We start from the raw sequence: 26947 nt of genomic DNA, 5'->3' as shown, positions 1-26947 counted from the left end.
ATCGGGCTTTTGAGCGCATGTGCTAAAATAAGCCTACCCCTGAAAATAAGCCCTCCCTGAAAATATTTAAATGCAGAGCTGGAAATCAGGTAAGATGGCAAGAGGAGCCCCATCTTGCTCCATGCTCCCCAAAGTAATAAGACCTGCCCAAAAATAAGGCCAAGCGCTTATTTCAGGGTTAAAAAAAATATTTTGGGGAAACATGGTATTATTTGTATCTGTTGGCATAATACCTGAAAGAGATTATTATTATTAAGACTTTTTTTTCAGAAATTAAGCTGAAATAGCATAGGTGGCTGATTGTACACTTTCTAGTTTCACACCTATTCAAATGAAATACCTAAATTGGGCCAATTCTGGTTTTTAATATATAATAATATTTTAATGTCAACAAATGACAAATGTACTTACAGTAAGACCAGGTTCACCCTTTTGTCCTGAAAATCCCTAAAATATAAAACAATGGCACATTATTTCATAGTCTTCTCCAACATTTAGTTTGCGTTGTGTAATATAAATAAGTTGGCTCCAGAGTAAGTCAGGTATATTACAGTCCTTTTGATTTCAATAGATACCCTTCATATGACTAATCTAGACCCAAGCCAATGTGAAATATTTAAGTTTTACCCTTGGTCCTTGAGGGCCAGGCTCTCCAATTTCTCCTTTGTTACCTCTCTTTCCCTGCTCTCCCTTCTCTCCATAGTCACCCTAAAAAGACAGAACATTCTTTTAATTACATGAATGAATGACAGGAAGACATATATGAAGTTTCTTAATATCTTAATAATCAATGCAAGTTATTATTTTTGATGAATAATGATATTAAGTTATGCAAATCAAACATGATTAGAATAAAAGAACTTTATATAAAAGAAACAGGATAAATATAAATAATTTATCGTAGTATCTTTCTGCACAATCACTGCTATACAGTACAATTGATATTTAGCTTTTTTCTTTAAACCTAGTAATTATTCATTAATAAGTAGACTTTGTAGGGTTAGCCACAACACAGCATTTTTTCATTATGCTCCTTGACTTCTATTACTATTAATGTTTGCACTGTCTCCTTTGTGTGATACTGGTATGTAAACTGATCTTTTCCAATCTGATGGCTACTGGGTCATTCTCCAGATTTGCTAGTACAGTTTGGCTGGAACCTTTATTGAATCTTCTGTTGATTGTAGTACTTCTGCAGATATTCCATCAATTCCTGTAGCCTTCCACTTAGTAATGATCAGTGTGTTAGTCTAACTTCCTTTTTTAATACTAAAGTACATATTGTAAATCAGGAATATAGTTTCATGTATTTTTGACATCTTTATTGTACAGAATTTTATTTGTTTATTTGCTTTTATTCTGCCTTTATTGTTTTTTACAAATAACTCAAGTGGTAAACATATCTAATACTCCTTCCTCTTCCTATTTTCCCCACAACAATCACCCTGTGAGGTGGATTGGGCAAAGAGAGAGTAAGCCTAAAGTTACGCAGCTGGCTTTCATGGCTAAGATGAGACTTGAACTCATGGTCTTCTGTTCTTTTTTGAATCAGGTACCAATTGCCCATTGGCATCCTTTACTATATTTTCCTAAGCTTGAAACCTCCTTTTGAATTTGAAGAACTTTGGGAAGACTTCCTTTGTTCTTCTGTGTCTGTTTCCATCTTTAACGGAATGAAGGTGGCGCAGAGCCGAGGTGGCGCAGTGGTTAGAGTGCAGTACTGCAGCTACTTCAGCTGACTGCTAGTTCAGCAGATCAGCAGGTCAAATCTCACTGGCTCAAGGTTGACTCAGCTTCCATCCTTCCGAGATGGGTAAAATGAGGACTCAGATTGTTGGGGGCAATATGCTAATGCTAATGCAATATGCTAATATGCAATATGCTATATGCTAACTTTGTAAACCGTTTAGAGAGGGCTGTAAAGCACTGTAAAGGTATAGATGTCTAAATAAAAAAAGAAAGAAAGAAAACCTGAAAAAATGAATAACCTGGTTCTTCTAGAGGAAAACTTCTAGAGATCTGATTGTTTAGCCTAAGCTAGAGATAGCATTGCCAACAGAAGTTAACAGAAGTGATGCAATGATTCTATCTTTGGCAATTTATAAGCCATTCAGAGCTCATGGGAATCAGCAACATGTAAACCCAAGCAAAGAAATAAATTGGTCACTATAAATGATTACATGATTACATGAAAGAATATTATGATAAAAGTATAACAATCATTTTATTCCTCTGTTGCTGGAGATGTTTTGATATGTTTTTCAAGAAACACAATAAAGTTGCCCATTGTAATCATGGCCCATTGTTTCCAAAGTTTAATATAGGGGACAAAAATGTTCATTCATTTTTAGAATTCATCCTAAATAAAAACTGAGGAAGAAATTCTGATTTGTATACAGGTAGTCTTCAATTTACATCCACAATTGAGATGAGAATTTCCATTGCTAAGCAAAGTGGTTGTTAAGTAATTTGCACCCATTTTTATTTATTTATTTATTTATTTATTAGATTTTTATACCGCCCCCTCTCCCGAAGGACTCGGGGCGGTGCACAGCCAAAGTTAAAAACATACAATATAAACAATTAAAATACGTTTAAAACAGAATTAAATCTAAAATGGCTCCCCAATTTAAAATGCCTTACCCATACCCCTATAAAAAGACGAATTTAAAATTTAAAAATTTAAAATTTCCACATTTAAAAAGGGGGAAGATTTAGGCCAGGCCAGCTTGATAAAAAAAAGCTTGACCTTTTTTGCTATGGTTGTTAAGAAAATCACTTCAGTTGTTAAGTGAATCATGTGGTCTTTAAATGAAACTGGCTTTGCCCATTGTTTGCTGGAAGCCATCTGGACAAGTTGTAAATGATAGTGACATGACTGTCAGGGCATTGCAACCACTGTAAATACATGCCAGATGCCAAGCCAGCAAATTTTTATCACATGACTGTGAGGATACTGTGTTAGTTGTAAATGTAACAATTGGTTACGAGTCATACTTTCAATGGTGTAACTTTGAATGGTCACTACATGAATGGTTGTAAGTCAAAGACTACATGTCTATAATTGCCCTTTTAAAACAAAAAACTGCAGGAAAACTTTCCTATAATCTGAATTCTGATTCTGAAAACTAACTGAAAAAGTGCCATCAGTTAATAATTAAGATATTCTTGAATAAAGTATTCATGAATATTTAATCTAATTGATTGCTAAAGAGAAAACCTCTTACCTTTGGACCAGGTAATCCAATTCCTATGGATCCCTTTGGTCCTGATGAACCTTGAATTCCTTGCTCTCCCTGAAAATAATACATAAAATTAATTCCAAATTTATCTTTGCAAGAGATCTATTTTGTACCATAAAATTGAGCAGGCTAAAGAAATCTTTGCTTTTCAGTATTTATTTAGAAGAAAGGATTTTGTAGATCCTGAAAAGACTGGCCTTCAATTCCCATAATGTTTGATCACTGGCTCTGCCAATTGAGCTGATGAAAATTAAGAGTACAGAGCTATATGAGGAGTTTTAGTCTTCAGCCTGATTCTACGTCATTTTATGTTCCAATGAAGTGGTTCAGCTTTATATCTCTAGAGCTTGGACTTCTATGTACATATAGCTATGTCTGTTAAATAGTTATCTTTATTAAAATCACAGAAAGCAAACATATAAGAACCTTCTCTATAGTTATTGAGGTTTGAGTTATTATATTTCTCTCAAAAGCACACCTTTTGAGAGGCACGTCCAATTGCCTAGGAAACCACTGAGTCAATACAAACAAAAATCAAATAATTATTCAGTGTGTGGACTTGTATTTCCAGGGAACAGTTTCATATCTCCAGGCTGAAGAACTGGAACATAGGTGTTTTATAATGATAGAACTACTTAACAAAACCAAGCCATTTTCTGTTTTCTTTTGAAAAATCTCCAAACAGCTGAATCCTGGGGTTTTAAGAAAATATAAGGAAAGCCAGAACTCTGATATCCCTTTGGCTAAATGAGACCATTTCCCCAGAAAACTGACAGATGAAAATATCTCTGCATCTTTTGCAAAAAATAAAAATAAAGCTCTGCAGCCAGCTTCCTTGCTTTGGGGTTTTTCAGCAATAGTGGCAATATAAGGAGGAATTCTGCCCTTGAGAAATTGTTGGAGAAGTTCTCTTCATCACTATTTTTCTCATTACAAATTTTCTAAAGAAATTAGAAAGGCCATTATAGATAATAGTGGAGGCAAAATGGCTTGTATTTCATTTTTACTGTTTGGTTTTGGGTTTTAAGACATAAAAGCAAGAGAAAGAATAAGAGAGAATGAGAGAGGGGGGATGGTCTATACCAATATTCAAGCATATATTCAATTAGATCATTATCTTCCCTAATAGTTATAAATCAACTCCACAAAATTAAGATTGTCTAAATTTCAGCAGATTTTCATTTGCATATGCTAATTTATATGCATTGACACAAATTTGGACTAGCTGCTATGTTATCATAATGGGAAAGTCAATGCTTAGTACTGATTAGAACTTTTAGGGTATCTATTTTTGTCTTTCTTGGTCTTAAATTCATAAAAGAGTATGAATCTGCTGACCTTCCAAATATTGTCAAATAACAGGGCCCAACATCTGCACCTTAAATCACATTGGCTGACTTTGATAGCTCTAATTCAAACACATCTGGGAAGCAACTAGCTCACCACTTTGAAACAAGGAATACTTTTACATAGAAGAAGACCTCCTGGCAATATTTTTATTGATGCTGGACTATGCTCTAAAAAAGCACAGGCCATCCTATTACACCATATTTAACAATTTAAGTTGATATAATTGTGATTGATTTGATATCTATCAATCACTTGAAGTTTTTAAATTCACAGGAAATGGCAGCAATAAAACAAACACTTATGCAAAACATGAGAGAAATAATCTACTTTCGAAAGCCTTCCCTAGCATTAACATTCTTACCTTATTTCCCTGTATGCTGTCTCCTGGAGCACCTGGAGGGCCAGGAAAACCCTTTTGTCCCATAATACCCTATTTAAGAAAAGGGAGAGGAGGTAATAGAAAAAAGAATTTAAGAAATTTCCAAACTTGACTAGAAATCTTCCAGCCAGTTTTGAAAAATAGAAAACCAGAAAAATGTTGATAAATATACAGTGGGATTATATCAACGAAAAGTAAATTCTGCTGGTCTATCTTCAGATTTGCTTCAAAAATTTTATACTGCTGCCATTTCACAAACATAAAAATTATTCCTGCCCCAATACACACACACACACACACACACACACACACACACACACACCAAGTTATATGACAGTCTCTCTCACACAATGATTCTAGATTCATTTTATTGATTCATAACAATCAATAAAAACAACAGTATAAAAACAAACCAAAATCTTCCCATCAGATACCAGACCATCCATACTGTTGATCTCTTAATCAACCGCATCTTAGTTTGATATAATTCTGTGACTTTCTTTTTTGATTTATTTTAGAATCACAGAATCACAGATTAAAAAAGACCTTGAAGACCTCTAATCAGTAGAGGTAAGTTCATGCCATTTTGCACAAAGTCCTATCTTTCATTGAAAACTCTGAGGGATGGCGCATCCACAACTTTAGGAGATAGGATATTCCACTGTTTAATAACTTTAAATATTATTTCAAGTTTTGATTTCTCTCCGTTAAGCTTCCACCTGCTGATCCTTGTCCTTTGGTGCTCTGAACAATAAGTCCACACTTTCTTCCGGCTGACCTCCCTTTATACAGTATGCGGAATGGCTGGTATCATATATATCCATTTAACCTTTCATTCGTTTGGCTAAATTTACCAAGGTCCTTTAACCTCTCATAGCATTTAGCCTCCAAATCCATTATTATCTTTCTTGTTCTACTATACACTCTTTCTAGCCCCACAAAACTATTTTTGTATGGACAAAAATGGGACACAATATTCCTGATGTGGTGTGAGCAGTGCACATAGAGCGGTATTATCACATCTTCTGATTTTGAAGCTGTACTTTTTTATTGATGCAACCCAAAACTGCACTGGCTATTTTGGCAGCTGGAGCACATTGCAACTCAGGCTTAATCCATGATTGAGCAGACCTTACCACAGGTATTACTCCTAAACTCTATCTGGCTTTTCTTATCTGAGTATTTAAAGCTTTCCATCTTTCCATGCTTTGGTTCCTATTTTATCTGGTGCTTTCTCTGTCTTTTGTACATATTTCAATATTATGCTCCTTGTAGCAAGACCTTTGCCATCTTTTTTTGTTCCTTGTAGGCTATTTTGATTTACATTTGATAAAATAATTTTGTTTTCCATTGCCCTAGCAGATGCCAACCCACAGTCCTTAAGCTTAATGTATACACTGTGCATTATCACAAGGATAAATACCCAATCATTCTTACGGTGAAGACTCGTATCCTACTAATATCCTGATTATGCTTGGAAGCCATGTCATTCTTTTTAGTTTCCTTGAAATCTTGCATAATAAGCCTGGTCTTTTAGCTCTCTTTGGATTTTATCAAATATGCACATTGGGTAAATAGTCCAACTCACTTGTAATTTTGCACTAGTCACTCCCTCTCAGCACAAACTAACTCACAGAGTTGCTGTTGTGGAGACAAAAAGAAAAAGGATCCCCACATACATCGTCTTGAGTTCTTGGAGGAAAAGTAAGTTATAAATCTAACAAATACCACTATTTTCCTCTTTCCTCCTCATTACAAATAGGCCATGCTTAATGACCATTCTTTAGTGAATGTTTGAAGCTACAACACTGAAAAAGTGACTTACAACTGGTCCTTGCATTTATGACTGTCACAGTGTGTCTGCACTCACAAGATCACAATTTAGGTGCTTGGCAATTATTGCACATTTATAACTGTTGCAGCATCCTGCAGTCATGTGATTGTCGTTTATAACCTTTCCAGGTTACAAGGCCACACGATGTGTCATTTATCAATTGCAAGTGATTTATTTAATGACCACTGTAGGAACTACTGTCACTAAGTAGGCAATTATGTTTTGCTTAATGATCACTTCACTTAGCAATGGAGTTGTGGTCCTAATTAGGTTGCACTATGAGGACTGCCTATGTAGTTGTTATGTTTTTCCAGATTACTTGTTTCTTTTTTCATCTGTGCTTTGTTTTTTTCCTCTTCTAACATATGGTATTGGCAATTACCTAGATGGGAAGTGAAAGTTTCTAGTGCATTCTTTTTGGGTCAATGTGCTCTGATAATCAATGAAATCCATTTTTCTGTGTATGGCCAAAGTTAAACAGAATATTTTAAATTGGTTATGAACAATGCTTCATCATGATCACGTGTGATATAAGAATGGGAAACTAATAAATCAGATGTAGATATGTGCTGTTGTACAGATGGATTTTGGACTGTTATCACTGGATATGCAAACATTTAAGACATTTATAGTCTGGGAATCCAGACTGGAGGAATTGTTCCAATACAAATGTAGCTATTTATAAAAGGATGTAAATTTAATCCTGTAATGAGCATATCATGTTTCTATAGTAATAGTCATTGTAATTTGAATTATTTAAATGTAACCTGTATTCTGCATGTTGAATACATGTTTGACTATATTGTTAAATATATCAAACATATACACCTAATTCCTAAGCTAGGGTTTTTGGCCAGGATCACCACAGATCAACAATTAGTAAAAAAAACTACTCAAATCAATTTTCTTATACAGTAGCTATCTTTAATTTCAACAATATCTGTCTCTTGCACATTTCTTTTGTTGTTTCTTGAGGGGGGAAAACTGGCAAATCCAGTAAGCCTGACATCTGCTACTCAGAAGTAAAATCATTGCATTTATTTATTTATAAATTAATACTGTACTAGCATAGAATTTGCTGTTCTTATGTTCTCTCTCAAAGCAGGCATCCAAGATATAATGGTGACAACATATAACAGGTTATATACACCAACAGGCTGCCCTTGGATTGTGTTGGAATAAAAAGGAATATGCTACTTAACTAAGCCTGTCTCTCTTGTAGACTGGGGACAAGTTCATGGAAAGAAAACAGAAAACGAGCTAACTATAAGGGGAGACATTCAAGCTTAAGATTGTTCCTGCCAATATCTTGTCCAGCATGAGCAGGGGGGTTGGACTAGATGACCTCCAAGGTCCCTTCCAACTCTGTTACTGTTACTTAGAGAAATCTGAGCATTCATTATTTTTTCAAAACAGATGAGAAAAGTGTTGAAACTATAACAATAAAATGGTCAAAGTAGAGTGCTCTGATCTATAAAATATACATTATGATTAAAGTTTTCCAAAAGAGCAACAGCTAAGGAGTGAATTAGTGTTAAAATTGGAATCATACAATGTTCTCTTTTTCCTACTGTTGAACATTATGAAAAAAATCCTGTATTCTTTATGAGAACTTTAGAGTGCAAATAATACTGCAAAAGCTGAGCACATTAACTAAAGTTGTTATTGACTATAAATATGAAGTGGTCCTATTTTTTCTGCTGAGGCATTGAATTAAGAACTGACCAGAGGGGAGAGTATAAGATATAAAGTATCAGAATCAAGCCTGGTAAATGATGTGATTTTTCTGCAAATATTTATTAGAGAGTATCCAAGAGAGTTTGAGGCCCTGTTGAAATGTTTTCCTCACTCTCCTCACCTCCATTTACCCAGCAATCAAAAGAACATCTCACTGACCTTTGGCCCAGGTATTCCCACTCCTCTTTGCCCAGGAGGCCCTGGTGGTCCTCGTGCTCCTTGTTCTCCCTAACAGAAAGAAATTAGACAGGAATTAAAATCACATATGACACTGAATGATAGGAAGGGAGGGAGGAAGGAAGATATAAGTTAAAGGCAATCTCATTGCAACCTCATAAGTCAAGCGTGATTTCAAAGCAAAGCATATATTAGAAGTAATATATGGCATTTCATTAAAAAAAAAAGCAAAGCCAAATATTTCATGTAATGTGCAATTGGTGTTCTAGTGATTTAGAGCAGGTGTTTTCAAACTTGGCAACTTTAACGCTTGTGGACTTCAACTCCCAGGATTCTTCAGTCAGCAGTACTTCATAAGGTATCTTACATCAATAAAACAAATAGGAATTGGATCATTCAGATCTAAGTTTCTTCCAGAACTACCATTGCCCCTTATCCGGGGCCTTTGCAAAGACAAGGTAGAGAAAAATTTCATCTGTGAAAATCTGTCAGGAATTGGGGATCCAATGCTGGATTCCCCCTTCTGAAAACAGAGCTGTGATATGACAGAAAACCGAACTATCTTATGTGCCTTATAGTACCATAGCAAGTCTCAGAGGCAATGCTCGCTGGGGAAAAAAATGCTAAATTTATTTGTATTTAATTTCAAAAAGTGTATGCTGCACTTCAAAACCAGATTCTACAAAGCTGTAAGTGCAAGGCTTGATATTACCAAATGCAGCCATCCACCATAGATACCTTGGGAAACAGTATTCCAAAGATGAAGATCTTGGATCCAAGAAGGTAAATTTGCAAGCAGATGAACCTTATATGTAATATAATACCCTTATACTGATTTTAGCTCTGTTAACTTTTGGAAAGGTAAATTCCAATATTTGGAAATATTTGGAAAATGAAAATGCACCATGTGGTAGCTGAATTCAGTTAAACTCTAATCAGAATCAAATTAAGCTAATTAGTTATTATAGAAATAACTTCCAGATGCTTTGCACTATCTCTACACTCTCTCCATAGTACAGATACTTCATATACTACTACAGCTACTTTAATGCTTCATAGTAACTGCTGTCCCCTATTTTATGTATTTTCTTTGTATTTTTTTTTTGTCCTGCCTGTTCCAGTTTTTGTTTAATTCAGTGTTTCTCAACTTTAGGGACTTTAAGACCTGTAGACTTCAACTTCTAGAATTCGTTAGACAGCATGGCAGGATAGGGAGTTGAAGTCTTCATATCTTAAAATTCCTGAGGTTGAAAATCATTTATTGAAACCAAATGAGTAATGGAGAGAGGGATTCAGTATCCCGTTCTTTGTGTTCTGTCATCACTTCAAACCACTTTTCTCCCACACAGAGACTTTTCATGTGCTAAAAACCTCATGATAAAGAAAATACCAGGAGCAGGATTTGGATTAATTAAGACTGTCTGCAGTGTGTATTATCTCTACACAATAGTTCTTTTAATGATTCAAACAAAACAAGGAAACGATATAATACTTCAAAAGAATTTAGCACTGTGACAACTGGTGATGTAGTTTTGTTTGCTGCATTTACTTTGATCACATTTTTCTATGGGATTAAATCTGCAATACGTGGTGATACTGACCAATTTAAGATAAATATTTTCTACATTGAAATTAGGGATCTGCAATATGATATCACGGATACCAATCCTCCTTGGTTGTTGTGAGGAAAAGAAATAAGAGAGTATTAGGTATACCTTGCGTGATACACACACACACATATAACGCTGGGATAAAAATATAATATAACTCCAAAGCAAGCAACTTCAAATAGCTTTAGTAAAGGTAACGTTTGGATTTCACCACTGCATTAAATACAGGTAATTCTCAATTTACAACCATTCATTTAGTGGCCACTCAAAGTTATAGCGGTATTGAAAAAAGTGACTTACAATGTGTGCTTGCACTTACAACCATCACAATATCCCCACAATCACATCATCAAAATTTGGGAACTTGGCAACTAACACATGTTTACGATGCTTGCAGTCTCTCCGGGTCACCTGGCCTCCAATGTGCAAAGTCAATGTAGGAAGCTGGAGTCTCTCAGCAACCATATGACTCACTTAGCAGCCATGATGATTTGCTTAACAACCACAGCAAAAAAGGTTGTAAAATTGGATATGACTCACTTAACAACTGCCCCACTTAGTGATGGATCTTTCAGTCCCAATTGTGTCCGTAAATTGAGGACTACCTGTACTTGTGTTGAGATTCTCAATGTGCTAAATGTTACCAGTAGATGGAGCCAAACAATTCCTAAATTATTCAGATAATTTTGCATCTGAAGACATTTGCAGAGTTGCCAAGAATGAGCACACATGGCACATATTAAGCTACAATTCTATGACTTCTTGCTTGAGAGAAGCTGCTTTCTACTGACATATTTCAAAATCAGTATAAATGATTTTATACTGTAAGGCTGCTTACTATTATATTTTTCCAGCAAGCTTTGCACCAATTTCTTGCACAATATACATCCCTTTTGTGTCTTCTTGCATGCCTTAGTCGCTCTTCCCTGGATCTATAAAATGCAGCCATAATAAAGTCATGACTCAATGAGCAGTCACATCTGCAAACCACAGAATTCCACCAACAATCCCCTTGGACATTGAACCCTCTTTGCCAGAACTCTTGGAAAACAGAAGTTCTCTATCCATTTCTTGTATCTCTACCATACTGTTATATTAAATCTATTTTCATTTAGACAGAGATTCCCTCATTCCATAAGCAGGGCAGTGGAAGGAGGATGGGAATGACCATGGAGCAGAGGGAGCAAAACATCATTCCCATTTTGTCTAGCAGAACCAGCAAAAATCTGGACTGTGCAACCTCTTCAACTAGAGTTGATAGATCTGATCTAGCCCTGCATAAAGAACTAGAATTAGGATGTCTTCTTAAGTAATACGAAAAAAGAGGAAGTGTATTTCCATTTTGCTTTTCATTGGACATTGTTTTTTTAAAAAAAATCTTATTTTTCATTACTGTTAACTTTTTATTATTTATTTAATAATAATTATTATTATTAAGTTTAAAATAGAATGTATAGGTGGTTAGAGAACAGAAGCCAAAACAAGAAATAGGAGTTTTAAATTAGTATTGATTAAACGTTAACCAAAGTTACCAACTATTATTAAATTTAAATTATTGATTATAATGTAAATATAACATAGATATGAGTAACTAGTATTGTTATAATTGTTATTATATCATTATGGTTGTTATAATCAATAGAAAGGTAATGTAGAAGAGCGAATTATAAAAACAGAACATATATGCTGATATGTTTTTGTTGTTTTTTGTTTTTAAAGGTGAAAAATGTTTAATAAAAACTATTTTTTAAAAAAATATAGGTCCCCAACTCCAAAAGATTGAATGACTTACACAAAACAGCTATAAAATCAACAATAAATGATTTCCCCCTAGGGAATAGCAGCCAGACTTTTTCCTCCACCATCAGATACAAAAACAGACAAAAATGAGTGATGATGGGAGAGTTTTGAATGCTTTATAATAAAGAAAATAGCAACATTTAAAATAAATAAGAAAACAGCATAGTGGATATATTTATAGTCCATGTATAAATGCATGTAGCTGCATGTAGTTATCAGAACAATTAAGTAGCTGGGTCCAAATTTTAAAATTCCACCCACTGCATTCCATACTGCCAGCCCCACTATTAGCACTAGAGGTTGAAGAACTGTGGTTCTTATGCTTTTCATACATTACATCCTAAGCCCTCTAATTTATTCACCAGATTTGGATGCAGCAGAGAGCATTCCATCATAATTGCTGATCCCTCTCTTCTGGTAGAAACATATTTTGAGTCAGTCCAGCAATCCTGAATAGTTAGTAACCATGAGATTAATAGGAAGCCTGGAGTGAGAAACAGCCAGTCTGCTCTTTTTGGGAGTTCAGCCAGAATCTGAGTGGTCACAATTTAAAAAGACATTCTTTCAGCAGCTGGTCTAGCATATCTCCTAGGGACGATGTTGGTGGTATAGGTCTTTGATCTGGTTTATAGTCAAAATACTGTAGAGCCTCTGCCACTACTGTGCTATTTAAGCTGCCATTCCTTGAAAGTTATGCATTTTATTTTCATTTGTGATTACAACTATGCTCCTTTAGTGTGTACCATGCCTCGACAACAAGGCGGTGCCCATACAGTTCATGCATCCCACAGGCAATTTGGTGTGAATTGAGTCTCTGTTACATCAAATTCCAGTTCTCTGCTGGACACTTCTGTGAGCCATTTCTCAAGCCAAGAAAACAGAGCCTCAACTGATCTTCAGGAACATTCTTACACTGCAAACTTTAGTGGCATTCTAGCTTGACTTGTATGCAAATTTATTCATGGGGGCTTTTCAGTTAAAGAAAGCTATTTTAAATATTTGGAAATTAAAGCAGTGCAGTTTAAATTAAAAATTACGGTAGTCTCAAAAAAGATTTGTTGGATTTTTGTTCTTACACAATGTCAATAGTGAGAGACGAAAAACAATATCCATGTGAAAAAAACAGTAACAATAAGTATTTTTGATGATGATGATGATGATGTTGATGATTATGACGACGTACTATTTCATGGAGAAAAATATCCATAACTGAGTGCAAAATGAGATACACGGTCTTACAAGCTTTTAAATTTTGCAAAACTTCATTAATCAAAATACTAAAAAATCAGGAGATAGGGAAAAAGTATTAAAGTCTAAAACCTAGCCTGGATACTTCAACTATGTGGTATGCAGTTTAAAATCTGTAATCCTGATATAAAAAGTTTTGCCTTATAGTCTATGTATAGTGAGGCCACTGGTGTTGCTGTCCTAGTGGAAGGCAACATGAAATATTCCTTTCAGATCAGCAACTGGGGATTCCTCGGCAATATTCTAATACAATATTTCTCAAACTTGGCAACTTTAAGCTATATGGATCTCAGTTCCTAGAATTCCTCAACCAGCCAGCTGGTCCTATAACTCTGGATTCAGCTTTCTTCCTACTTTCTGAAGGTAGGGTACCTTCAAAGGCAGAGCTAAATAGAAGAAAGCCTGCCCTCACATGTTCTTCTCCAAGCAGAAGGAGACAATCTCTGTCTTCTCATGCATGAGAGCAAAAAACCTGCCTTCCTGAAGACAACAAGGCAAGATACATGCCAGGCATTTGATCCTGATGATCTCAAGGCTAACTCAGACTTCTATCCTTCTAAGATTGGTAAAATAAGGACCCAGATTGTTGGGGACAATATGCTGATTTTGTAAACCACTTAGAGAGTGCTGCAAAGACTATGAAGCAGTATATATGTATCTAAATGCTATTGCTATTGCTATTGCTGGCTAAACCAGCAGAAGCCTCCATATACATTCTGAATCAAGAAGGCTCAGGCAAACTTCTGGGGAAGACTCATAAGAGCCAGTTTGGTCTAGCGATTGAGACACAGAGCTAGAAAGAGGAAGACCAGTCCCACCTTAGCCATGAAAACCATCTGAGTGACTTTGGATCAGTCACTCTTTTTCATTCTAGTCTAGCTCACAGCAGTTGTGAGGAAAACAGAAGGAGGAAAATGTGTTGGACATGCTCACCACCTTGATTTATTTATAAAAATAATATAGCAAGATACAAACAAAAAAATGAATAAAACCAGGCAAGAACCCACTTTCCCACAACATGGGGTGAATGCTGTGCCTCAAAGAGAAGAATAATCCATAAGCAAAATGAAGAGTTAATTAGTAATAATGGCAAAGAGAAGAGACTTTGCATAAGAGTGGTTAAGATTAAGCTCTTATGCCGGTGTTTCTTCTGGTCTGTAATAAGAGACATGAAGACAATGTTGCAGCATAGAAATCTCTAGATTGACTAGATCCCTAGATTCATGCCATTTCCAGTATGAAGTATAAGATGATGTGATGAGAAATATAGCCCTGAGGTTGGGAAGGTCAAATAGGCAGTGCTGGGCTACAAGGGCAAACCGACCAATTTGACTCGTGAAAGACATACCATCAGTTGGCAAAAAAGACACAGTACTTCTTCCTGCCCTTCAATCCTTTTTTCTCTGTCTTTCTTGCAGTTATGCTACATTCTAGAAGATTGGTACAGATCTTAGATCAAACTGTTCACATAATTGCAATAACATTTAATACAATTTCATTCCTTCCCCAGGTAACTTCTCCTTCATATATGGGTTTTCTGTATAATACAATGTGTGTAGTGCTTTTTAAAGTATATTAATATCAACAGCTTTCCTTGATGCGAATTATATTCATACAGCTAAAGGCAAATCACATTTGAGAGAATGTTCTAAATTACAAGAACATGAAAACTTAAAATATTTATCTTTTAGAGGCAGAGTTTACTCTCAAATTTAGGTCTTGCAAAAATACCAGTCTACTTAGAGAGTTTTTAATTTTTCTAAAATTTGCTGAGAACCTCACTTGTAGCACCAAAAACATGGAACTGAATGGTAAATGGTAGCTATATAAATGCAATTTGTGTTTGTCACCACAAATAAAAGCAAGTCTTTGCTGTGTATAACTAATAGGTCTAATTCCCAATGACATGACACTGTTAGAATGCTAATTTGACACAAAGAACTGTAGAAATCCACTCAAATATTACACGAGAATGAAAGGCCAAACAGCTTTACAGCTGCCAAAAAATGCTGTAGAACAATTTTTCTCTTAGCAACTCTAAAATGTGTAGATTTTAATTCCCAGATTCTAGGAGTTGAAGTCCATGCATCTTAGAGCTGATCAAATTGAGAAACACTGCTGTGTAATTCTATTAATTACATCTGAATATTCTGATTCTTTTACAAAGAGATATACTGTATTTATTACTCAAAGAGTCCATTGGATTGTCTATACCTTATAAAAGATGCTTTCTCAGAACAGTATTGAAATTTATAGGAACATATATTTCAAAAGTTAAATAAGACTGCTGCATCTGCACCTTTTGTCCCGGATCACCAGCTCCTTTAAGGCCTCTTGGTCCTGGAAAGCCAGGCAATCCTTGAGATCCCTAGCAGAGTTAAAGAAACAGGCAAATTAGTTTTACAGAACAATAGAGAACAGAGGTTGAATTAGGTCTTGTATGAGTGGGAATGTTTCCTTGAATTGGAGGCATTCAGGAGAAGGGCACACTTTACAGGTAAAAGAGCCCAAATTCAATTCCTGGTGTCTCCAGGAAAATCTGGGGAAAAGCCTGGGGAGAGAAGACTAAGAATAATATTTTTGACCCAGACTGTTGGGGGCAATATGCACCAATGGCAGTTTACCATTAAGACCTAATATGATTTGTTTATTTTTGGCTTAACATAATGTGCACACAAAGCAACTTTTAGTTTTTCAATAACAAACCGTGATTAAAAATCCTGGCTCAGTATTATATGTGCTCACAGCCTGTATAAGGCTGTAATATAATCTTCTTATAGCATTGTTCTTATAGCAACAACAAACCTCTTTGGGTTTCAGCAGATTCTGACCAGTTCTGGAGAACCAATAGCAGAAATTTTGAGTAGTTTGGAGAACCGGTAGTAAAAATTCTGACTGGCCCCGCCCCCATCTATTCTCTGCCTCCCAAATCCCAGCTGATTGGGAGGAAATGGGGATTTTGTAGTAACCTTCCCCTGGAGTGGGGTGGGAATGGAGACTTTATAATATTCTTCCCCTGCCACGCCCACCAAGCTATGCCACGCCCATCAAACCACACCCACAGAACCAGTAGTAAAAATTTTTGAAACCCACCACTGCAACAAACCTCAGTATTATATCTGCTCACAACCTGTATAAGGCTGTAATATAATCTTTTTATAGTATGTATGTATGTATGTATGTATGTATGTATGTATGTATGTAATTTAAAACATTAACAACCCCATTTATTTTCCTTAAATGCCAGACAAGAATGTACAAGTGAAATTACACTTACTGGTGGACCAGGAAAGCCATCTCCCTTGGCCCCTGGTGGTCCCTGAGGTCCAATAACACCTGGAGCACCCTGAACACAAATCATAAGCATTAATATAAATTCATTAACACTGTCATAGTTCCATTGGCAGCATATTGTGTCATAGCATAGAAAGCTGTGCCTCTATGGAGGACACAGGAAGGAAGGTGTAACTTCTTATTGAACAATGCTATTAGGAAAAGCATGTGAGATTCTGATGCAATAAATGCATTCTTGAATCTGAGAGTGTGCAATCATGTATGGCATTGGATCAATAATCTCCTAAATCATTTGGGAATCCACAGAAATTTTAGAAGTGTTACAATAAAGCAGGAGTATCAAACTCAATTTCATTGAGGGCTGCATCAGGGTTGTGTTTGACCTCAGGGGGGCCAGAGTAGGTGTGGCCAGCTCAACATTACTCATGTCAGGGCACCTGTAGTGCCAAAGAAAATAGACTCCTGAGCTGTTTTCAGCTCCTGCAACCCTCCTGCAACCCTCTGCCAGCGAAAATGGAGTTTGGGAGGGTTTTCACTGGCAGAGGCACTGCAGGCCAGTCCTTCACTGTTTCCAGGGTGGCCCTGCAGGCCAGATCTAAGCACCCAGCAGGCCGGATTCAGCCCCTGGGCCTTGAGTTTGATACCCCTGAAATAAATTATATCAAAAGAGTCACCATCTGTCACTTCCAGAAGCCTGTCAAATGTTGCTGCCAAATTATGTTAATGGTATTTCAAGGAATTAAACAATTAAATATCAATCATATCAACAGTATTAAATGCAATAAATTGGTTTCTTGTATTTAAATTACATTAAATCACATTTCGTTTTCGTCCTTTTCTTGCTTATATTTTAAAGAGACATTATTAGTTAAAAAATGGTAAAATACTGGAAAAGGTACTTTCCAAGAAAGATAGAGAAAGCCAAAATTCATATTGAACTACCAAAGAATCCCTCTGGAAGTTGGCCAATCTTTCATATATCAAACAATTTCTTATTAATTCTCTTAGTGAAAAAGGAAACTTAGAAGGAAATCTCTATATTCTGACTTCCAAGGTCTTGTGCAAGGCAGAGTTGCCAAACATATGTTTTTACTTTGTGAACATCCTATTCTTAAAAACTAAGTATTTTGTCCAAGAACTTCCTCCTGAGATTAGAAGAACAGTTTTTTTGGAAATTGTGCTTTTTATTCTCCAACACAAGGTCAGAATATCTCATTGAATGTAGACAGTGTCATTTCAAGTGTGCAAGATCAAAAGTTTAAATGTTCCATTTTTCTACATCTCTGCAAATAAAGCTATTGTGTTCTCCTGCAATGGAATATATGCACCATAATGCAATATAAGGACTTATCTTAATCATGCTTCTTCTAAAAGAAGCATGATACTTTCCAAGTAGAAAGGAATATATATCCCATTTGTCCTGGCAGAGTGTGGCATCAAAATTACATATGAAGTAGCTGAATTTTGCTTAGTAGATATGAGAGTAACTTCTCAGACTCTGTCTGACAAAGGAGAATACCTATTAAATTCCCTGAAACTGCTAACAAATTTTCTATTGGAGGTCTGGGATGGTAATAAATAACATATATACTTGAGATGTAGGACACAGAGGCATTAAGGATGGAAGGTCATTTATTTCTGGTCTTTGTTACAAGTATTCATTTTAATTTTGTTTCATTCATTAGCTTATCAGCCTATGAATTTTGTTAAATACTGTGTAGATTTTTTTTTCAAAAATACAAGAGAATCCACATTGTGAAATAACAGTGTGAATGTCTATGAGAAACTGGAAGCTAAGTTAAACGATATTGATGGAACAACCTGAGTGAATAGGAAATTTGAAAGGTTGAATTGCTTTCTAGTTTCACTGTATTATTTATTGTATTCATGTAGTATGATTATTCTAAATAAAGCAATGTTTTAGACTCAAATTTATAATCAACCATATGCTGCATCAGGCTGGTAATTATTTCAGAAATGTCAGGAAATGGAATAACTCAGGAATGGATAAATAAATAAGTATTTAAATAAATAAATAAATTTATTTATTTAAATAAATAAGTATTTAAGAATAAGAATAACATTGGATTGTCAATTTTGAAATAGAAGACAGTACATCACTAAGCAAGTGGATATTAGAAAATAGAAATCTAAAATGTAATATGAAAAGTAAGGCTGTCCAAAAGGGGAAGAAGATACTAGATATATCACCAGATATTAAGTAGATATTTCCTTTCCCCACCCGCTGATCTTAAGCCATATTGATTTATTTATTACCTTAGGTCCCATAATTGTATGTCCAGGACTTCCATCATTACCAGGAGGACCTGGGTATCCTTGTTCACCCTAAACATAGAAATATGAATAAATTAAAACAATTTATGCATTATGTCTGATTTTTTTTTAAGAAAATGACTTGGTGTTGCTTTGAACAATTTTGATGAGAAGTTGTTTCAAGCTATGACTAGGAGAAGCTCCATCCACCAATTATGACAATTCCAAAACTACAAATAAAAGAAATTTATTTCATATGTTTTATACCACCCTGCTGCCTGCAGACACTAATCCTGCTTCAAGATACGATGTTGACAGTTCTGCGCAGAAGTTTAAAATCCATTAAATACTTGTTGTGCCTCAAACTAGTCTTAATGACCATTTAGTTTTATATTTAAGAGTACCTTGCACTGTGATAGATTTAGTTAGCCATATACTGATTTCTATGTTCCCCTGCATCCCTTAATGTTTTATTCTCCCTTCAGATTGTTTTAATCTCTTATTTTCACATACATATATGAAAAATGCTTGTGTTGCATTTCTCTTACATCCTTCTTTATTATTTTCCCTTTGTTGCATGGTATATATGGTGCAATACTAAGAAAATGATCCATACATTTGATGAAGGGGACCGTAATCTCTTAAAACATATGCCATTACGCAGTTATTTTTTTAAAGTGAGGGATCCTTAGTGCTCTCTGAGTTTGATTGTTTTCTTGCAGACACTGTTAATCACTGTCTAACACTGATGATGTTACCTAGTTTGGGTAACAAAATGTCTGCAAGAAAACAACCAACCTCAGAAAGCACTAAGGACTCTCTCTTTCAACCCTGAGCTACAAATATTCTCCTGTTTTGGTATTTTTTAAAGTATCAACTTTTTTTATTTTTGTGGTAAACTACTAATGCTTATTCTTTTGGCAGTTCCTGTTTTCAGATGTAATGGTATATGGGAATGTCCTTGAGACATGGAAGGGAGAGCTGCATGTAAAAAAATGTCTCAGCCCACAGAAGGAACAAGAGTGTGGGAAAGAGTCCCTTCCTAGTTGTCAAAGGGATACTCCCTAGTTTTCTTCAAAGTAAAAAGAAAGGGGAGAAATATTTCCCACTTGGCAAGATTCTGTCACTGTAGCCTTAGAATAAAAATAGAGTTAATACTCCTGGTTGTGCTTCTTGCCTCTACTTCCATGCAGGGCTAATATCAATTAAGTATTCTTCCTATGAACAGCCAATAGATTATTTACCTTGGGCCCAGGGAGTCCACGTATTGAAGGTCCTGGAGAACCAATGTCACCTTTGATTCCAGATTCTCCCTAAAAGAAAACAATCCATTTATGTATTTGGATATCAACACATTTTTTATTTGTATTTTAAGCACTCAATGAAAATAAAATTCTGACTTTCAGTTTTCTATAGATTCTTTTTATTAGTGCAGAATTAAGTCAGCTGATATTACAGTGGTCTGTAATATTTCAAACATACTATAAAATGTATGAAAACATGCAGCATTTCAGATTCAAAGGCAAAAAGTGCTTTTGGAGATATGACTCTGCTTATATAACATCTGTCCACAGTTCCTGCCTCTTTTCCCTGGAAAAACATGATTTGAAATCAGAAGCTGCAGACAGTTTCTAAGCATGCACACTCTAAAATATTTTTTCACCTTTAAATCCAAATCACAGTGCAGCCCTAAAATCAGTGGAACTCAATTTGTCATAATTGTCTGCCTTTATGTTATTGGTTCTTTTATCATAAATACCACTGAATCAGAATAATAAGCAGAATATTACAAATCGTCTCAAAATTCTGAATTAAGACACTTAGATTGCAGTTATTCCTCTCTTAGACCTATTGGAAAGCAGTTGACATTCAACAGACATATTTTAATTCCATATTTTCCTTTTTGTTCATTCATAAGTTAAGAAACTCGTTTGTAGGATATGTCTTAGTGATATTATATCTATAAGACTGACTTTGCTTTTACTTTGAGATTTAAGAGTTTTTGAAATCCTTGAACTAGTATCCAGTTTGTTCTAAGCAACTATAATGATAGCAGTGGAATTCACCAGACTTTCATGATTTGTTAATCAATATACGTTTTATTAGCCTTTTCCAGCAAGATGTTCTCCAGATATGCTGGACTATAACTTACATTCCCCGACAGACATGCTATCTTTAATCATTGGAGGTTATCTAAAAAGTGCATTATATGAATTGTATTTAATAATCAGCATGCAGAATACTGAATGCCATTATACAGTAACAATTGAGAAATGCACCAAACGCACCTTTGGTCCTGGAGGGCCTGGAATACCTCGTGGTCCATCTAATCCTTGGGCACCTTTCTGACCTTCTTCACCCTGATTTTTTTTTAAAAAAGAAAAGCAATTATTAGCATACAGAGGTTTCTACCTAATCTACCTCAAGACAATCTGAATTGACAACTTTTATTTAAGAATATTTTTAGAACAGAGTCATGCTATGGGGGCAAAAATCAGTGAATATATGATAGAGGTTTTATAGGCTTAAATTCTAGGTGTTTTCCATGTTCAAATATTAAAAAGGGTCCAACTTCTTTAGCAAACTATTTTGCTAGTTTCATGAATCTGTTTCAACATATTGTTCCTTTGCCGTGCACATTAGGTTTATTAAACCCTACATAGGATCTAATAAAACCTAATACATTTAAATCTCTTCTTTCTTCATGTAGTTCAACATATAAAGCAACAAGTACAATAAATTCAGCTTGACTCTTGGTACTTTTATGGGCATTAATAGCAATACAGAAGTTGTTTGCCACTGCTTTTTTCCAATTTATTTCTAAGATCCTGGCTCAGCAACTTTATCACTATCCCTTTGCTTAATAATCTGCTTGATATAGAATCAGTGAACTCAGGTTGTAACATATGAAGTATGACAGATATTTGGTAGATTTTTTCATGCAAAATATAGCTTCCTTAGGTTTTGAATTAAATTTGTGACCTGTGATGATAACTTTTGGCAACTGAGATTTGCACAGAACAATCCTATTTCTCAGATGATACTCTGCATTATAATGACCCTTGAAAAGGTCTTGTAATGCAAAGGATTTTTTCTCTCTCTCCAAGTCTAACTGATATGGAAAAATGTCAGCAAGCATGTCTGAGCTACAAATTGGATATTCTTTAAAATGGCAGCACCTTTCTCCATCATACTTTGTCATCTTAGTTCCATTACATGGATGTAATGGAACTAAGTTCCATTACAATGATGGCAACTTTTTGTTCACAAGTTTTTTTTGTATAAAATACAAATATTGGAAATATTTAAGCTTTGAAGCATTTTTGAAAAAACATCGCCTTGGATAAAAACACACTGCTGTGTGGCTTTATTCCTTTTTATTTTTATGTCTCTGCCTTACTACACAATTACAAAACAAATAAATTAAATTAAAAAGTTTTTGGCAGCAAAGAAGGAGCTGGTTAGAAGAGATGTTAATGTTCAAAATAGAAGTCAAGCTGGATTTTTTCTTACTGGGCATGACAGATGGCAAATATGACAAAAATGTAATCTATTTAATATTGCATATACTTATCGCGGCAAGACTAGCAATTTGCTCAAAAATGGAAGTGTAAAGAAATACTCTCAGAAGAAGAAGTAATACACAAAATTTACAGCTGTGAAGAAATGGACAGACTTATTTTAGAACTCAAAGACAAAAGTGAACCAAAATACTATGAAGTCTGGAATAAATTTTATAATTGGTTAGATAAGAGGAAAAATGCCAAAAACAAGGGATAACGAATATCTGGAAATATATATATCATTGTATATCAAAATATCAATGTACATTGAATTTGTGAATGTAATATAGGTTTATTAAATATATGTATAGCTGCTTAGGAAATAAAATACTGTATACTTGATATATAATGAAATAGGAGATATGTAAATTTGTATATAGATTAAGGAATATATTACTTATTAACTTTGTGGGGGCAATAAGCTGATTGTGTATAAATATACAAAAGTATGAAAACTATTGCTTAATGTATTATAAGCCGCCCTGAGTCTCCGGAGAAGGGCGGCATATAAATCAATTTTTTTAAAAAAAATCTTGAATTTGACACAAATGTTAGAAACCATAGACATTGAGCAATGTCCATTGTTTTACTTTTAAAACTAATAAAATATTAAAAATAATTAATTAATTAAATCATACCTTTGGACCCAAGTGCCCTGTCCCTGGAATTCCATCTGGGCCTCTTGGACCAGGCAGCCCTTGTTCTCCCTATCATCAACAAGATTAAGGTATTGATTCTACTCAGCACTATAATACAAATACTGTATTATACCACAAACAAACAAAGCATATGTGAAACAACAAACTAAAACATGAAAAATTCAGTAGCTTTAAGATAATAACCCAAAATATAAAAAATATAAAAGCGCAACTTCTTCTTGCTTTGAACACATAGTGAAGTTGGTAGGGGCATAGGAACATGAAGGGGTGCCTTTTTCTCATTCACTAGATGGATCTGTATCCCTGTCTTAGAGACCCACACATATGAAATAAACAAACCAATTACCTTTTTTCCTGGTATCCCTTGTATTCCTGGTTTCCCACTTTCTCCTGTAAATCCTGATCTTCCTGGATCTCCCTTTGAAAGAAAGTGTCTTTTTTAAAATGATTTTTTTTAAAGAAAAGTTCAACATATTTGCATTGTTTGGGGAGGATGCTTGATTACTTCCATTCTAATTCTTTAAATGTGTGAAATTCAGTTACGAATGAAAGTGAGTACCTTATATTGTCAGATATTGAATCATAATCACTGTGGCAGGGGCGAGTTTCAAAATCCGTCGCTACCGGTTCGCTTGTAGGTGTGCTCGTGCTCACGTGCAATGCTTCTGCGCATGAGCAGAAGAGTCCGGGTGGGTGGATGGAGCCTCCCACCACCGCCGCTACCAGTTTGCCTGATCTGGGGTGAATCAGTAGCAACCCACCACTGCACTATGGTGTGTTTTTCCAAAAATATTGAGAAATATTTGTGTGCTATTATTAACTGATGTAACAAATATGCCAACTGCATTCAAAGAATTATTCCCTTGCGTAATGCAATTTCTAGAATCACCGCTCATAGGAAAGTTTCAAGTCTTCATTTCATCAAGCAAAAATTAAATTTTGGATTTACGAGTGTAAAACAGGCTTACTTTCGGTCCAGGCTGCCCAATTCCTGGTGCTCCTATATCTCCTTTTTGTCCTGGTGACCCCAATTCTCCCTTGTAAAAACAAAAATAAAAATAAATGAACAAATATTTCCTAATAATGTATAATTCACACATTACCTATTTATAGACATAAATAGATGCACAATTTTTTCCATGTAAAGAATAGAGCCCTTCACTTTGCATTTTGCCTTCTCAAGTTTAATCTGACTCAACTCTCATTACTAGATGTGGAAAAGATCTTCTCATTCAGATAAAGGCTTGCTTTGCTGCTCTGCTAAAATGTATTTCTGCAGAATTTGGTGTTGCCACCACATATCTAAGGCAAAAGTGTAGAAAAGTGACTGGTGGATTTCCTGTCAACAGGAAAACTAGCTTCTGACTCTGAAGGAGGAGATTAGTTATGACAGATGATCAGAGCTGGTCACAAGTTAATCCACATGTCTGTCAAGCACATGAAACCGGAACTTCAGGTAGTTCAAATGAATATACAAGTTTATTGCAAGCTTAACATTTCTACAAGAATCTGAATTACTAATGGTCAAAGGAAATTGGCAATAGTAGGAACCAATGAATTCAGTGGACTGGACTTAGATCTCTTGCGAGCCTGAAGGGAGTTGAGACTGATGATGTGTTTGACCCCTCTCTCCCCTGATAAAAATGGAAATGGGGCAGTAGCTCTTTAGCTTCTCCTCCACCTATACTTCCACTAGAAGTATTTCTGATAACCCTTGATTTTTCTGCCATATTTAACAGTAGAGCCAAGAAAAGTGGGGAAAGAGGCCTTTTTTGATAAAAGTAAGAAGTGAACCTAAAGCAGAATAGCACTGGAAAATAATGGTCAGGAAACAGAATGAAAGAAATGTGTCCACAACAGCAGCAAATATCTCAAAGGAACGGACTAGAACCTAGTATCCCCAGCATCATGCTGGAGGCATTAACATCATTCGCATGGCAAGACATTCATTCGAAAAAATTAAATAAAACTCTACTTCCAAACTGTAATAGCTAACTTCAAATTGGTGTTCCCTAATTCATGCAGGTAATCCGATATTCATATTTTTATCAACTTATTGTTTAAATGTTTTAAACTATCTTTGTTGATGTTATGTGGATTCTCTGCTATTTTTTCATGCCTCTTTGTTTTTCTTAATGTTAACTGTCAAATATATTATTTGATTGTTGGGATTAAATGGTTTAAATATACTGCTCAAAAAAATAAAGGGAACACAAGCAGAAGACATCTGAGATCTGAATGAATGAAATAGCCTTATTAAATACTTTGTTCTTTACATACAGTAATTTATACACTGCTCAAACAACTAAAGGGAACACAAAACTACTGTATGTAACGAACAAAGTATTTAATAAGGTTATTTCATTCATTCAGATCTCGGATGTCTTCTGCTTGTGTTCCCTTTATTTTTTTGAGCAGTGTATATATTAGCATAGCAGTAATCCCCTGACATGTCATTATGTATGTTGTAGTGGAGTTAAATGCAAAGTACAGAAAATTCTTTTATGCTTTATTAGTATAATGAACCCATGAAGTCTTCCTAATTTCAAATTATGTGTAGTGTACTGTATCTACTGCACTTTTACCACTAGCCTGAAATTATTTATTGCAAAATATATACATTATTTATTTCATGGATTCATCCTGTTCTTTTGAAATGAGTCCTTAAACCTGGTGATATCCCCAGGCCCTTAATTAGAATGGGATGAAATGTTTTCATCTTTTAACTGATTATTGATTTCCTTTGGACATTACTTTTTGAATATACATTCTGTTTAATAGAATAGAATAGAATAGAATAGAATAGAATAGAATAGAATAGAATAGAGTAGAGTAGAGTAGAGTAGAGTAGAGTAGAGTAGAGTAGAGTAGAGTAGAGTAGAGCAGAGCAGAGCAGAGCAGAGCAGAGCAGAACAGAACAGAACAGAACAGAACAGAACAGAACATAATTCTTTATTGGCCAAATGTGATGGGATGGGATACACAAGGAATTTGTCTCCGGTGCATAAACTCTCAGTATACATAGAAGCAACAAATGGTAAATCATGATCATAATCATCATAATCATAAGTGATATTCACAGGATACTAAAAAAGCAATCAGCATAAATCATACTAGGATACTAAATAAAACAATTAATATAAATCGTCAGATACAAGCAACAAAGTTATAGTTATAAGAAGATAAGGTAATAGGTAATAGGCAAGTTGAGAAGGATAATAGTAATATAGCCCTACTAGATAGTTTGATAGTGTTGTGGGAATTAATTGTTTAACAGAGTGATGGCTTTTATTGTATTCTGTAAATGCATCAGAGTTGTAGTAGATTGTATCAGCCTATAAATTTAACACATATACATACCTTTTGTCCGGGCAGTCCTATTCCTCGTGACCCTTTTACACCAGGAGCACCTTTTAGCCCTTGAATACCCTGAAAATACAAGCTTGAACATTATTTTATTTAACGTTGAAGATTAACTATGTGTCATTTCTTTTGTCCCATGCTTTCTATCTATTACAATATGACTTTTTGAATTTCATAATATCCACCCACAATTTTTTATACAGTTATTGCTGCATTAGACTTTCTTGGACAAATAGTAATGTGCTGGAACCAAATATTCTTCAAATATTACTCCTAGACCATAAAACAACAACTGTATTGGACATTTGTAGGACTAATCCGGATGTGTCTACTATAGCTGGGAGCAAGGCTGAAGGCCTCAGCATCTTTTATAGCATGTAGCAATAGCACTTAGACTGATATACCACTTGCTAGTGT

The 26947-nt window shown here is 35.0% G+C and overlaps 1 protein-coding gene across 7 annotated transcripts in view; it reads right to left on the bottom strand.

Moving 5' to 3' along the window:
• The window catches only part of COL28A1 (collagen type XXVIII alpha 1 chain), an 81957-nt gene that overhangs the window by 8969 nt on the left and 46041 nt on the right, over nucleotides 1–26947 (bottom strand). For all 7 annotated transcript variants that reach the window (XM_034401919.3, XM_087892756.1, XM_034401917.3 and 4 more), the window contains 14 exons: nucleotides 26528–26596; nucleotides 24136–24204; nucleotides 23514–23585; nucleotides 23147–23215; nucleotides 21234–21305; nucleotides 20190–20258; nucleotides 18949–19017; nucleotides 16655–16723; nucleotides 15677–15745; nucleotides 8702–8770; nucleotides 4954–5022; nucleotides 3228–3296; nucleotides 628–708; nucleotides 412–447 (listed from right to left, as the gene is read on the bottom strand). In XM_034401919.3, the coding sequence (XP_034257810.1) occupies nucleotides 412–447; nucleotides 628–708; nucleotides 3228–3296; nucleotides 4954–5022; nucleotides 8702–8770; nucleotides 15677–15745; nucleotides 16655–16723; nucleotides 18949–19017; nucleotides 20190–20258; nucleotides 21234–21305; nucleotides 23147–23215; nucleotides 23514–23585; nucleotides 24136–24204; nucleotides 26528–26596 (951 nt within the window). The remainder of the gene's footprint in view (nucleotides 1–411; nucleotides 448–627; nucleotides 709–3227; nucleotides 3297–4953; nucleotides 5023–8701; nucleotides 8771–15676; nucleotides 15746–16654; nucleotides 16724–18948; nucleotides 19018–20189; nucleotides 20259–21233; nucleotides 21306–23146; nucleotides 23216–23513; nucleotides 23586–24135; nucleotides 24205–26527; nucleotides 26597–26947) is intronic.

Source organism: Pantherophis guttatus, chromosome 4 (assembly GCF_059756535.1).
Source record: "Pantherophis guttatus breed Tessera chromosome 4, ASM5975653v1, whole genome shotgun sequence".
Classification (NCBI taxonomy): domain Eukaryota; kingdom Metazoa; phylum Chordata; class Lepidosauria; order Squamata; family Colubridae; genus Pantherophis; species Pantherophis guttatus.
This window is presented reverse-complemented; position numbering and strand designations above follow the sequence as displayed.